The 15,336-nt window shown below is 47.5% G+C and overlaps 1 protein-coding gene across 1 annotated transcript in view; it reads left to right on the top strand.

The window, feature by feature from the left end:
• Positions 1-5,025, top strand: part of TMEM40 (transmembrane protein 40) — a 10,873-nt gene extending 5,848 nt beyond the window's left edge. Inside the window, 7 exon segments of the mRNA XM_017896015.1 lie at positions 1,421-1,456; positions 1,841-1,873; positions 2,257-2,304; positions 3,157-3,228; positions 3,326-3,400; positions 4,054-4,116; positions 4,870-5,025. Coding sequence (XP_017751504.1) covers positions 1,421-1,456; positions 1,841-1,873; positions 2,257-2,304; positions 3,157-3,228; positions 3,326-3,400; positions 4,054-4,116; positions 4,870-4,889 — 347 coding nt within the window. The 3' untranslated portion in view covers positions 4,890-5,025.
• Positions 5,026-15,336: the final 10,311 nt, after the last annotated feature.

The following is a 15,336-nucleotide window of genomic DNA, read 5'->3' as shown; positions in this document are numbered from 1 at the left end:
ATATATATGATTGTGAGAGCCAGACACTATGGCTTGCACCTATAATCCCAGCTACTTGGGAGGCTGAGGCAGGAAGAGTGCTTCAGCCCAAGAGTTTGAGACTGCAGTGAGTCATGATTGTGCCATTGCCCTGCAACCTGGATGACAGAGAGAGAACCTGTCTCTAAATAAATAAATTTTAAAAATAAAATTATGAATGTAAATATATTTCATCAATTCTACACCATATTTTTTTCACATTTGAATATTTCTGAAATCAGGATGCATCTGAAAAATCACTGGCAAAGTTAGGCATGGTAGTTCATGACTATAATCCCAGCACTTTGGGAGGCCAAGGTGGGAGGATTGCTTGAGCCCAGGAGTTCAAGACCAGCCTGGACAACATAGCAAGACCCTATCTCTATTTTAAAAAATCACTGGCGGCTGGGCGCAGTGGCTCACACCTGTAATACCAGCACTTTGGGAGGCCGAGGTGGGTGGATCATGAAGTCAGGAGATCGAGACCATCCTGGCTAACACGGTGAAACCCCATCTGTACTAAAAATACAAAAAAATTAGCTGGGCGTGGTGGTGGGCGCCTGCAGTCCCAGCAACTCAGGAGGGTGAGGCAGGAGAATGGTGTGAACCCAGGAGGTGGAGCTTGCAGTGCGCGGAGATCGCGCCACTGCACTCCAGCCTGGGGGACAGAGTGAGACTTCATCTCAAAAAAAAAAAAAAAAAAAAATCACTAGCAACTTACATTTATAGCTGTCAAGGGCTTTTCTTACATGGTATTACATAAAATAATGTCATGTCTCCCAAGCAATGGAATTTTGATTCAAGAGTTGCCAAACCTTTTTTTTTTTCTTTTTTTTTTTGAGACAGAGTCTCACTCTGTCGCCAGGCCGGAGTGCAGTGGTATGATCTCAGCTCACTGCAACCTCTGCCTCCGGGGTTTGAGCGATTATCCTGCCTCAGCCTCCCAAGTAGCTGGGACTATAGGCGCTCGCTACCATGCCCAGCTAATTTTTGTATTTTTAGTAGAGACAGGGTTTCACCATGTTAGCCAGAATGGTCTCAATCTCTTGACCTTGTGATCCGCCCACCTCAGCCTCCCAAAGTGTTGGGATTACAGGCGTGAGCCGCCGCGCCCGGCCCAAACTTTTTTATAATTAGGAAGTTTACCTGAAAACCTGGCTTCTCTGGGGAAATTGACAGACCTGTAAGAGTGGGCAGGCGTTCCTACAGCAGCTTTTTGTGGCTGGTGGGTGGTGGCTGCCCCTTTAGTTGGAACAGGAACCCTCCAGCCGGCTCCATTCCCTACCTGGCACACTCCAGGTTAAGTGGAAAGTCTCCCAGCAGGATCCACCTTCCCTGAAGCATGACTTCTCCCTCCCCAGAGGATCATGGATATATGATCACTGATTTCCTTTCTGTGCAGATGCTCCAGGAGAGGTGGTACCCTCTGGGGAATCAGGTGAGTGTCCAGTTAGGGGAGAGAGGTTGTTGGTGCTGGTGTTGAGCCAGGTCTAGGCATCACCTCTCCCCTAAGAGAGCCAGCTCCTGTTGGGGTATCTGACTGTGAGAAACAGGAGCCCCAGGTCCACTGAGCCTAGGCTCATCAAGCGGGCTGGGCCAGCTGTGGCATGAAGCAGGGAGCCCGGGGAGCTTGGAAAGCTGTCCCAGCAAGACCCAAGGAGATTATAACCAAACAGCCATCAATAGAAAGGAGGATCTTTGGGGGCTGCAGAATTCCATGGGGACATTTTTTTAGGTCACCTATAGCCTTCCCCAGGGTGGAGGCACCTGTTAAGGCACCCCAAGCAGGGTTGGGCACTAATGTTGAGTTTCTTGTTTCCAGGACTCCGAAGGAGAGGCTCTGACCCAGCAAGTGGTAAATACACAAGCTCAGATAGGAGAGCCAGAGTGGGTGCTGATTCTAGACGATGGGTTGGGACTTCAGACAGCCTGAGAGTGTGGGTTAGTCCCAGCAGGGACTGTTGCCAGCCAATGTCACTATGATTCAGAAGGGGGATCTCCAGTGCAGGGGAAATGGAACGGAAGGCAGACTCAGGCCTGAGGAAGGAGGAGGAAGTCAGTGGGGGTTCCAAGGACAGCACCCCCATCTTCACAGTTTTGCTCGACTGGTCCTGCAGTGAGTGCCCTCTGACCCAGGAAGAAGTACCCAGATATTAATTCTCAATGAGGTAGGGAAGGGAAAATCCCACCTGCCGTCCTGCATCAAAGTTAAACACTCATCTCTCTCTTGTTCCTAAGGAGAAGTGGAGGCCTCTCAGTTAAGAAGACTGAATATAAAGAAAGATGGTAAGGAACTTGGTGTAGCAGACCTGCTTTTTCCTGTCTGGCTGGATTTCTAGGGGTGAAATAGCACAGTAGCAATCATTACCCACCTCTGTCGTATGCCCTGCAGTTTACATATTACTCAGCTCAGAATCAACTCAACAGGGTGGGACAATGGTTCCCATTTTGCAGATATGAAAACTGAGGTTCCAGGCTGGGGAGTGGCCTTACAGCTTATGAGTGGTGTGGCCTGAGCTTGAGCCCTGGTCCTCTGCTCTTTCTGCTATGCACAGTCACTAGGATGCTAAATGCCTTCCAGGCCTTGTGGCCAGGATGGGGAGCTGGAGGTCAGCTGAGCTGAGAGAGTTGTAAGGTTAGATTAGACCAGACTCTGGGAAAGGAGCAGTGAAAATGGGAGTAGCCTCCCTGCTCCAGGCCTGGAATCCATGGGGACTTCTAGGAGGAAGGGTAGGGCAAGAGGAAAGACCATGGTGCTCAGCACAGAGACTTTTTGTAATTAAAAAAAAAAAAAAAAGGCCAGACATGCTGGCTCACAACTGTAATCCCAATACGTTAGGAGGCCGAGATGAGAGGATTGCTTGAGGCCAGGAGTTCAAGACCAACCTGGGCAACATAGCGAGACCTTGTCTCTGCTAAAAATTTAAAAATGCGCTGGGTGTGATGGCATGCACCTGTAGGCCTCGCTACTTGTGAGGCTGAAGCAGGAGAATTGCTTAAGCCTAGGACTTCAAGGTTGCAATGAGCTGTGATCACACAACTGCACTCCACCCTCGGTGACAGAGCAAGACCTTGTCTCCTCTCCCCAAAAAAAGAGAGAAAGCAGCAGATATTGATTCCCCACCCCTGCCTTCACAGATGAGTTTTTCCATTTCGTCCTCCTGTGTTTTGCCATCGGGGCCTTGCTGGTGTGTTATCACTATTATGCAGGTAGGGGAGGTGCCCTGGGGAATGCACAAGGGGAATGCAGGGGGCAGGGGCGTCAAGACCTGGAAGCTGACCATTCCCTCCCTCACTGCCCTTCCAGACTGGTTCATGTCTCTTGGGGTCGGCCTGCTCACCTTTGCCTCCCTGGAAACCGTTGGCATCTACTTTGGACTAGGTAAGCCCCTCCCCAGCATGTACACACACACAGTCTCTTGGAGGGGTAGTGGGTAGAAATATTCATTTTCATACTCATTCAAGTGTGGACCAGACAGTCACAATCTACACTTAAAAAAATTTTTCCTTATGCTCATGTTTTCTTCCTGACCACTTTCAAGGTCAATGTAAGGTCACTGGCAAAACCCTGTGGGAAAAATGGGCAGCTCCATACAATGCAACAGCAACAGTTTAAAGTGGCAAACAGGCCGGGCCCAGGGCACACGCCCATGATTCCAGTTACTCAGGAGATTGGGGCAAGAGGATCGCTTGAGCCCAGGAATTTGTTCAGCCTGGGCAACATAGCAAGACTCTGTCTATAAAATAAAAAGATAAAAGTGGCAAACAAAACAGAACTAGCCAGATACTGAAAATAAGTTAGTTAATGGAGTTGGGAACTGAATTTGGCAAGTGAGTTTCCTGCCACTATTCCTGCTGTTCACGGTTGTTGTTTTCAGTAATAATAACTCTAGTACCATTATCTAAGCTTAACCTGCTGCCTGAAATTCCGCCATGAGAGCTTTGTTTGCATGAGTTAGGTCCTTGTCCAATGGTGGCCAGGTATCCCTTGTGGGGGTACAAACTTAACTCACTTTTCTCTTTGCTTCTGAGCAGTGTACCGCATCCACAGCATCCTGCAAGGCTTCATCCCCCTCTTCCAGAAGTTCAGGCTGACAGGTAACTTTTAAAGTCTTCCTGTGTTCACTCTTTTTCTCCCTAGCAGGGTCTTCATTTAGAAAGAGACTTAGCATACAGGAAAGAACACAGCCCAGAGGCAGAGGACCCAGGTTCGAGTCCTACCTCTGCCAGTTTACTAGCTCTGTGACCCTGGATGAGCCATGTAACCTTGGCTTCCTCAACTGGAAAATAGGTGTTATACTTTTCTACTGCACAAGTGTGTTGTGAAGATCAAGTGAGGAATGGATGCAAAGGCCTGAAGTGTGAAACAGTAGAAAAATGGTCTGGTTAGTCTTCATTCTCTTATAGATCTTTACACTTCCCCAAACACTATCTCCTCCATGGCTGTACTTGCCTAATAGCAACTGGGGAGGTAGGCTTTAGCAATGCTACACTTGACCAATAGGAAACTGAGGCTCAGAGAGGTGGAGTGACTCGCCCACAGTCACACAGCTTCAGTGGCTGGGCTGGGCGAAAGCACGTCGTCTTTCTTGACTGACAGCTCTGTGACCACCTTATGTCTCAGAATGGAGAGGCCAAGTGGCTGTGCTGGGGAAATATCTGTCTCCTTTAATCCATGTAATAAAGAAAAAGAAAACTAGCTATTATGACAGTGGGTCATTGAGACCCATGGCTTCTGGGGTGACTACATCATGCCAGCTGTGAGGGGTACTTGGGCATCTGAGGTGATGGTGGGGATGAAGCCTGGCTGCCTTCAGAATCCCATGCCATCTTGTGGCCTTTGCCTTCCAGGGTTCAGGAAGACTGACTGAGGCCACTGCCAGGCGGGCAGCAGAGGCAGGCCCCACTGTGACCACCACTGCGACACTTGAGCCCACAAGGACAGACCGGCATTCTGAGAGATGCGCAGCAGAGCAAGCCAGACCAATAAAAACGCTTTTCCTTCCATATGGTCTGAATGTTGGCACCAGCCCAAGCAGGGGCATCATTTGGGCAGTACTGCTGTGCAACCCAGCTGCCAGGATGGAAGGCAGAGGGTGGGTGTGGGACCTGAGCCTTCACAGTACCTGGACCAACAGGAAGATTCTGGGAGGTCACTGCTCTCAGAAGATAGCAAGAGACCATGGGCTCTGCAAGCTGTGATCTGTCTGGGTCATGGTTTTTCTCAAATCCCAGGCTATCCGGGTATGCTCTTAGGTGCTACCGAGCCATCCCGGGAGAGATAGATAGTCCACTGCCGTGAGGCAGGGAGCCACCAGTCTGGGGTCCCTTGGTGAACCTGATGCAGGTAAGATGCTGGGGACTAAAACCATTTTTTCCACCCCCCAAAAAAAGGCAGGAAAATGATCATCAGAAACAAAATGGCAGCCAGGCATGGGGGCTCACACCTGTAATCCTAGCACTTTGGGAGGCTCAGGCTAAGGGTCGCTTGAAGCTAAGAGCTCAAGACCAGCCTGGGCAACATAGTGAGACCCCTATCTCTACAATTTTTTTTTCATTTGTTAATGACCAAATGTGGTGGTACATACCTGTACATACCTGCAGTTCCAGCTACTCAAGAGGCTGAGGCAGGAGGACTGCTTGAGCCCAGGAGTTCAGGGCTCCAGCAGTCACTCCACTCCACGATCAAGCCACTGCACTCCAGCCTGGGCGACAGAGCAAGACCCTTTCTCTAAAAAAAAAAAAAAAAAAAAAAACAAATAAAAATTTTATATATTTGTAGTGTACAACATGTTTTGAAATATGTGGAATGGCTACATCAAACTAATTAACATATGTATCACCTCACATACCATTTTTTTTATGATGAGAACAGTAAAAACCTGTCAGCAATTTGCAAGTATACAATACATTGTTATTAACTATGATCACCATGCTATATGATAGATCTCCTGAACTTGAACTGAGTTCTTGATGGTCACAGACATGCTGTTCTCAAAACTCAGAAAGGTAACTTCTGGCCAGGTGCAGTGGCTCATGCCTATAATCCCAGCATTTTGGGAGGCCAAGGCGGGTGGATCACAAGGTCAGGCGTTCAAGACCAGCCTGGCCAATATGGTGAAACCCTGTCTCTACTTAAAAAAAAAAAAAATAGGTTTAATTTTTTTTTCTTTGTTTTTTTCTCAAGACAGAGTTTTGCTCTTTCTCCCAGGCTGGAGTGAAGTGGTGCAATCTCAGCTCACTTCAGCCTCCACCCGTCACGGTCAAGTGATTCTCCTGCCTCAGCCTCCTGAGTAGCTAGGATTATAGGTACCTACCACCATGCCCAGCTAATTTTTGTATTTTTAGTAGAGATGGGTTTTCACCATATTGGCCAGGCTGGTCTCGAACTCCTGACCTCGGGTGATCCACCTGCCTTGGCCTCCCAAAGTGCTAGGATTACAGGCGTGAGCCACCGAGGCTGGCTGTGGCTGTGATTTTGGTCAAGTCCTCCCCTCTCCCAGCCTCAGTGTTCTCATCTGTACAATGGGGAGCATAACAGTGCCCACCTTACGGTGTTATGTTGAAAACTGCATGAGATACTTACGTAAAGTCTTATGCACAGACTCTGGCACATAGGTCATGCTCAGTCAATGGGCGTTATTACAGTAGACAGGACCACAAATCAGATCCCCTTAGGGTCAGGCAGGCAGAGTCAGCAAGATGTAGAAAAACGGGGGCTGGGCGCAGTGGCTCACACCTATAATCCCAACACTTTAGGAGGCCAAGGTAGGTGGATTGCTTGAGCTCAGGAGTGTGGTGGTGTGTACCTATGGACCTAGCTACTCAGGAGGCTGGAGTGGGAGAATCGCTGGAGCCTAGGAAGTCAAGGCTGCAGTGAGCCATGATCATACCACTGCACTCCAGCCTGGGAGACAAGAGTGAGACCCTGTATCAAAAAAATACAAATGAAAAAAGTAGGGAGCAGGAATAGGGGAACAGAAGAGCATATACTTGACCAAAGTGGGCAGCTGCTGTCTAACAATTTCAGGTGAGAACACCAGCTGAGTGGGATCTGTCAGCCAAGAGAACGAAAACCACACCAGGTGCTTTAACAGAGAGAATATAATAGAGGGGACATGTTAACCAGGTGCAGGACTACTGGAAAGACAAAAAGGGACCGTGGTATCACAAAGTGTAACTGAGGGAACTGCCTAGGGCTAGAGGGAAAAAGGAAAGAGGTTGGCGCTATTAGAAGTGAGAGGCCAGGTGTGGTGGCTCAGTCTATAATCCCAGCACTTTGGGAGGCCCAGGCGGGCCGATCACCTGCAGTCAGGAGTTCGAGACCATCGTGGCCAACAGGGTGAAACCCCATCTCTACTAAAAATACAAAAATTAGCCAGGCTTGGTGGTGGGCGCCTGTAATCCCAGCTACTCGGAAGGCTGATGCAGGAGAATCACTTGAACCTGGGAGGTGGAGGCTGCAGTGAGCCGAGATCATGCCACACACTCCAACCTGGGCAACAGAGCAAGACTCTGTCTCAGTAAGTAAGTAAGTGAGTAAGTAAGTAAGTAAGTAAGTAAGTAAGTAAATAAATAAATAAATAAAGTATGAGAAGATTGAGAGAGGGTCCTCCAGAGCTGGGACCCAGACCTCTGGGGAAAAGGCACTGCTCAGCTGGGGAGGTGTCTCTGAGGGGCCTGAGGAGGCTGGTTCTGCAAGTGCAAGACCACTGGGGTCAGATCTCCAGTTTCTTAGCAGAAGCCCCAAATCTAGAGTTTGGCAACTATTTTTTTTTTTATTTCCACTTCTGCTATGGAAAACAGTCTAGTGATTCCTCAAAGAACTAAAAATAGAATTACCATATGATCCAGCAGTTCTACTGTGCATATGCTAAAAAGGGACTTGAAGGGATATCTGTACACCCATTTTCACAGCAGCGTTATTTCCAGTAGCCAAAAAGGGGAAGCACAAGTGTCCATCAATGGGTGAATGAATAATCAAAGCATGGTATATTATCAGCTTTTAAAAAGGGAAATTATTTGAGACTTCACAATAAAACAAAACCCAAAGGGGAAAAAAATGGAAATTCTGGCCAGGCATATTGGCTCATGCCAGTAATCTCAGCACTTTGGGAGGCTGAGGTAGGAGGATCATTTGAGCCCAGGAGTTCAAGATCAGGCTGGGCAACACAGTAAGACTCCACTTATGCAAAACATAAAAGCATTAGCCAAGCATGGTGGCACATGCCTGTGGTCCCAGCTACTTAGGAGGCTAAGGTGGGAGGATCACTTGAGCCCAGGAAGTGGAGGCTGCAGTGAGCCATGATCATGCCACTGCACTCCAGGGTGGGTGACTGAGTAAGACTCTGTCTCTAAAAAAAAATAAAAATAAAAAAAAAGAAATTCTGACACATGCTACCACACAGATAAACCTTGAGAACATTATGTTAAAAGGACAAATACAGTTATGATTCCACATATATGAGGTACCTAGGGTAGTCAGATTGATAGAGACAGAAAGTGGAAGGGTGGGTGCCGGAGGCTGCGGGACAGGGAATGAGAGTTAGTGTTTAATGTTCCCAAACATTAGTTCCCAAACAGAGTGTCAGTTTGGGAAGATGAAAAAAGCCCTAGATATGGATGGTTGTGATAATTGCACAACACTGTGAAAGTATTTAATGCCACTGAACTGTACACTTAAAAATGGTTATGGTGGTTAATTTTATGTTATGTCTATTATACTTTTTTTTTTTTTTGAGACAGAGTTTCACTCTGTCACCCAGGCTGGAGTGCAATGGCCCCATCTCGGCTCACTGCAACCTCCGCCTCCCAGGTTGAAGCGATTCTCCTGCCTCAGCCTCCTGGGTAGCTGGGACTACAGGCATGTGCCACCATACCCGGCTAATTTTTTGTAGTTTTAGTAGAGACGGGGTTTCACCGTGTTGGCCAGGATGGTCTCGATTTCCTGACCTCGTGATCCACCCACCTCAGCCTCCCAAAGTGCTGGGATTACAGGCTTGAGCCACTGTGCCCGGCCACTTTCTTTCTTTCTTTCTTTCTTTTTTTTTTTTTGAGATGGAGTCTCACTCTGTTGCCTGGGCTGGAGTGCAGTGGCACGATCTGCAAACCTCTGCCTCCCAGAGTCAAGGGATTCTCATGCCTCAGCCTCCCGAGTAGCTGGGACTACAGGCAACTGCCACCATTCCTGGCTTTTTTTTTTTTTTTTTTTTTTTAGTAGAGACAGGATTTCACCATGTTGGCCAGGCTAATCTTGAACTCCTGACCTCAGGTGATCTGCCCACCTTGGCCTCTCAAAGTGCTGGGATTACAGGCGTGAGCCACCTTACCCGGACCACTTTTTTTTTTTTTTTAATTTCCAATTATTAGTGGTTAAATAAAACTGTATCAGGCCTGCAGCCCACAAGCTTACAGCTGCTTGCTTTGTTGAAGGCTTTTTATCGTGTCAAGCTAAAGACAGGAGCTAAAAGTGGTGCATGCAGGGGTCTGGTTACACCTCAGGCATCAAGTGCATTCCTGGAGCCCCAGTCCAACGTGTGGGCTAAAAATAAAGCATTGAATCTTGAGCCCAGGAAGGCAGCGTTGAAAAGTGGAGGGGTGAGGAGGAGGTGATGTGGAAGGGGATGGGCCTTGGTCTTTGGCTGTCCTGGATGCTGTGTGCTAGATTTCTGCTTTGATCACAGTAGAGGGAGGGTGAGAATATGGATTTCAAAACCATACAAGTCAGCTTGTGCCGGGAAGATTTTTTTTTAATTTAATTTCAACTTCTGCTATGGAAAACAGTATAGTGATTCCTCGAAGAACTAAAAATAGAATTACCATATGATCCAGCAGTTCTACTTCTGCACATATACCCAAAGGGGACTTGAAGGGATATCTGTACACCCATTTTCACAGCAGCGTTATTTCCAGTAGCCAAAAAGGGGAAGCACAAGTGTCCATCAATGGGTGAATGAATAATCAAAGCATGGTATATTATCAGCCTTCAAACTGATACTTCTGCACATATACTTCTGTGCATATGCCCCAAAGGGACTTGAAGAGATATCTGTCCCTTCAAGAGAAGTCTGAGGACTGTGGAGGTTGTTTATCCTGTTCTCCCGACACAGCCCCTGGAATCTTCTGTCTACTCCAGAGGATCTGGGCCTGTACCACAGATGGAGCGAAGGGACACTGCTGACTAAACCTAGGAGTCTGAGGGAAGCACTTAACACTGGAGCTGGGAGATGTAGGGAAGGGCTATCCAGGCAGAGGCCCACAGCATGGGCAAAGGTGTGGAGGAATAAAAGAGGATAGCACGGCTGGGCGCGGTGGCTCACATCTGTAATCCCAGCACTTTGGCAGGCTGAGGCAGGTGGATCACTGAGGTCAGGAGTTCAAGACCAGCCTGGACAATATGGTGAAACCCTGTCTCAACTAAAAATGGAAAAAATTTAGCTGGGTATGGTGGCAAGTGCCTGTAATCCAAGCTACTTTGGGAGGCTGTGGGAGGATAATCTCTTGAACATGGGAGGTGGAGGTTACAGTGAGCCGAGATCGTGCCTTTGCACTCCAGCCTGGGTGACAAGAGCGAAACTCTGTCTTAAAAAAAAAAAAAAAAAAAAGAATAGTACGTCTCAGAGCAACAAGGGATCAGCCCAGTGTAGTTGAGGCATCCAAGGTGGGAGTAGGGCTCAGGACAGGTGGGCAAGAGAGCACACAGGTAAATTGCTCCCCTCCCCCAGCAGGACCTTGACACCTGAGATAAAGAGCTGAGAACAGGCCAGGCCCAGTGGCTCACGCCTGTAATCCCAGCACTTTGGGAGGCCAGGCAGGTGGATCACGAGGTCAGGAGATCGAGACCATCCTGGCTAACATGGTGAAACCCCATCTCTACTAAAAAAATGCAAAAAATTAGCTGGGCGTGGTGGCGGGCACCTGTAGTCCCAGCCACTTGGGAGGCTGAGGGAGGAGAATGGCGTGAACCCAGGAGGTGGAGCTTGCAGTGAGCTGAGATCGTGCCACTGCACTGCAGCCTGGGAGACAGAGCAGAGACACCGTCTCAACAACAACAACAAATAACAAACAAACAAACAAAAGAGCTGAGAACATTAGCCTAAGGACAATAAGGGCAACGTGGAGCCTTGGAAGGCATTTGAGCAGAAAAATGGCATAGTGAGACTGCACTTCAGAAAGATCACTGCACTCCTCTGGTAGCCCTGTGGGGGCTATGGCAGGACAAGAATGAGCCTCACAGGCCTCCAACTCTAGGGATCCTAATTGAGCAAGCACTGCTGTGCTCTGTTTGCAGCAAGGACACAGTTGCCTTGAGATGCCCCCACCTGATGACTTTGCCATGAGCAGGGTGCTAAGGCAGGCCCATTCCTAGGAGACATGGGATTTCTCTGAGCGGACTTTGGCTTAAGGACTCCCCAACACCCCGCCAAACCCTCCTTAGACTGCATGGCCAACTAGGACCCTTCTACCCAACCCTCTTTCCCTCTCTTCCTCACCTGGGGCTGGACTTACATCCCAATCCTCTCAGCTCCCTCCTTGTTTCCCCACTACACGTGTTTTCTTTAATAAAATCCTTGCACAATTTAATCTCATCCTGGCATTTCCTTCTCAGAGGACTCAGACTAATGGGGTGAGATTAGAGGCAGTGGGGACACAGGAAAAGAAAGGAAGGGTAAGCTTGAAGATATTCCAAAGGTCTAATCCACAGTGTGACTTGAGGTGTATGCTCACCATTGGCCCCCTGGGCTTTCCCAGTGGTTGGAGTTCCTAACACTCAGCAGAGTAATTGCCTATTTCTTTTTTTTGAGCTCAGTTTTACTCTTGTCTCCCAGGCTGTAGTGCAATGGCACAATCTCGGCTCACTGCAACCTCCACCTCCCAGGTTCAAGTGATTCTCCGGCCTCAGTCTCCCGAGGAGCTGAGATTACAGGGACCCGCCATCATGCCCAGCTAATTTTTTTGTATTTTTCATAGAGACAGGATTTCACCATGTTGGCCAGGCTGGTCTCAAACTCCTGGCCTCAAGTGATCTGCCCGCCTCAGCCTCCTAAAGTGCTGGGATTACAGGCACGAGCCACCACGCCTGACTAATTTTTGTGTATTTTTAGGAGAAACGGGGTTTTACCATGTTGGCCAGGCCAGAGATCACGCCACTGCACTCCAGCCTGGGCGACAGAGCAAGACTGCCAAAAAAAAAAAATTAAAAATTAAAAGAATTGAAAATAGGGACTCAAAGAGTTACTTGTACACCAGTGTTCATAGCATCAGTGTTCACAATAGCCAAAAAGTGGAAACAACCAAAGTGTCCATCAACAGATGAATGGGTAAACAAAATGTGGCCTATCCACTGTATGGAATATGATTTAGCCATAAAAAGGAATAAAATCCTGATTTCTGCTACAACATGGATGAACCTTGAAAACATAATGCTGGCCGGGCACGGTGGCTCACACCTGTAATCCCAGCACTTTGGGAGGCCTAGGTGGGTGGATCACGAGGTCAGGAGATTGAGACCATCCTGGCTAACACGGTGAAACCCCGTCTCTACTAAAAATACACACACAAAAAATTAGGCAGGCGTGGTGGCGGGTACTTGTAGTCCCAGCTACTTGGGGGGCTGAGGCAGGAGAATGGCATGAACCCAGGAGGCGGAGCTTGCAGTGAGCCGAGATTGCTGCGCTACACTCCAGACTGGGAGAGAAAGCAAGACTCCATCTCAAAAAAAAAAAGAAAGAAAAAATAATGCTAAGTGAAATGTGAAATAAGCCAGACACACACACACAATATTGTATGATTTCACTTATAAACACCTAGAATAGGCAAATTCATTGAGACAGAAAGAAGATATCAGGCAGGAGCTGAGGGAAGGCTGAGATAGAGAGTTATGCTTAACATGTACAGAGTGCTTTGTTTGCAGTGATTAAAAAGTTCTGGAGATGAATAATAGTGATGATTTCAAGACCTTGTGAATGTACTTAATGTTGCTAAATTGCACACTTAAAAATAGTTATAATTTTACATTTTGCCTATTATATCCCAATGTTTTAAAAGGTAAAAATAAATAAAACCTGTACCCAATGAGTTTTGGGAGGGTTGACCCCACCACTAGCCCCAGGGATGTGTCTTGACTGGCATTTTGCCAATCAGCATATTCTAGTCATTGATTCATGGACACAAGGCAGAGGCACCAGCTGTCTGCCAGAGTCTGTTCTTCCTTTTTCCATTTTTGGGTGTCTTTGGCACAGCAGAATAGTCTGTAAACCAACTAATTCAGTTTCAGAACTCAACAGAACCAACAGGTAATCAAGTAGCTAGTCTCCAAAGATGAAGCCACCAGTCTCCACTCACCTTGGGTGCACGTGCTACCCCTGCCATCAAGAGGCAGTCTGCTTCCTCTCCCCTTCAATCTCAGATGGAATGGTGACTTGCCTTGACCAACCGACTATAGCACAAGTGACATGTGACTGTCCCAGGATGAGCCTTTAAGAGGCCTGACAGCTCCTGCCTCTCCTCTTTTTCTTTCTTTTCCCCACTGTCCCACTTCTTCTTTCCCTTCCCCACCTTTTCTCCCCATCTTTTCCTCCACTTTTTGCCACCGTCCTCTTCTTCTTTCCTTTTCCCCACCTTTCCCCACTTCCCCTGGTTTCCCCTATTTTCCCCACCTCTCCCCACACCATCCCTTTTCTTTCCCCTTCCCCACCTTCTTTCCCCACCTTTCCCCTTCTTTCCTTTTCCCCACCTTTCTCCCTGTTTTCCCCACTGCTCCCCTTCTTTCCCCTTTTCCACTTTTCCCCTTTCCCCTCCCCACCTCTTTCCCCCACTTTTCCCCATTCCACCATCCCTCTTCTTCTGTCCCCTTTCCCCACTGCCCCTCTTCTCCTTTCCCCACTCTTGCTCTTCAGCCACACAGCTGAGCTCAGACCCCATTGAAGAATCATGAAAAACAGCAAATTGCTGTGTTTTAAACCACTAAGCTTTGCACTGGTTTATTACACTGCAATAGATCATTAAAACAGAGACTTTTGCTGGGGCTTCTAAGAGAAGCAACTACTTCTCTGTTGCATTTCATGATGTGAGGCTCTGAACTTTGGAATCGTGGCCACCATCTTGCTACCATATAGGGGCCAATCTGAGAATGAGTCTACAGGAAGTGGAGTAGAACCCAGAGAAGCTGAGAAACCAAGTCCTGATAACAAAGTTACCTTCTGGATCAAGCTGCCCGTGAAGTTAACCCTATTTTATGAAGCAAGAAACTTCCCTCTTTTCTTTCACCTAATTTAAGTTGGAATTTCTGTTTCTTACAGCCTAAGAAGTTTGTCATACAGCAATGACAGTATGTTCTTCTATGAATGTGGATGGGAAAGCAGGTTTGTGTGTAGATTAGTTAGGAATAGAACTTGCAGTTTTATGACAAAGAGATACAAAAATACAATGGCTTAAATAAATTAGGCCTTTGTTTTTCTTTCAGTAGCATTCCAGAGTTGAGCAGTCCAGACTGGTGGGATAGCTCTGCTCCACATAGTCACTCAGGGACCCATCTGTGGCTCAGTTGTGTCTTAGAGTGCTATCTTAGTCTGTAGGATCAAAGCTAAGTGGTCACTCTGTCTGTGTTCCAGTCTATGGGCAGGGAGATGAGAGGATGTAGAAGACAAGAAAATTATTTTTAAGCAAGGACACAGAAATTGTTTATATCACTTTAATCTCCATTCTACTGTAAGAACTTAGTCACTAACCACCCTTAACTGCAAAGGAGGCTGGGAAATGTAGTCTCTAGCGGAGGGGGGGAGCCTGTGCTTCCAACCTGCCTCCAGTATCATAAAAGAAGAGAATGTATTTGGGGAGGAACAGCTGGAGCACATGACACATTCTATCTTGGATGTGATGATTTCGAGGTATCTAAGGGACATGTAAGAGGATGCACGTCTCATGCAGTTGGATATATGGGGCTGGGAAACAGGTGAAAAACTTCACAACACTCTAGGAGTTGTCAACACCTACCTGAACAGGCAATCACTACATATTTGAGCTCCTAGTATGTGGCAGGCATTATGTGAGGTGCTGGGGACCAAATGTGGAATAAGAAGAGAATAGGGCTGAAGATCAAGCTATGAAGACCCTCAGCATTTAAAACTCAGGTTGTGGAAAAGAAAACTCAGAAGGTATGGACAGGAAGACAAGAAACAAACCAGCAATAAGGGGTTCACAGAAGCCAAGGGGAAGAAATGCTTTTTTTTTTTTTTGAGACGGAGTCTCACTCTGTTGCCCAGGCTGGAGTGTGGTGGCCGGATCTCGGCTCACTGCAAGCTCCGCCTCCCGGGTTCA

This window comes from Rhinopithecus bieti, unplaced genomic scaffold, assembly GCF_001698545.2.
Source record: "Rhinopithecus bieti isolate Rb0 unplaced genomic scaffold, ASM169854v2 scaffold_28466, whole genome shotgun sequence".
Lineage (NCBI taxonomy): Eukaryota > Metazoa > Chordata > Mammalia > Primates > Cercopithecidae > Rhinopithecus > Rhinopithecus bieti.
Note: the sequence above shows the minus strand (reverse complement) of the source record. Positions and strands in the feature narration are given on the sequence as shown.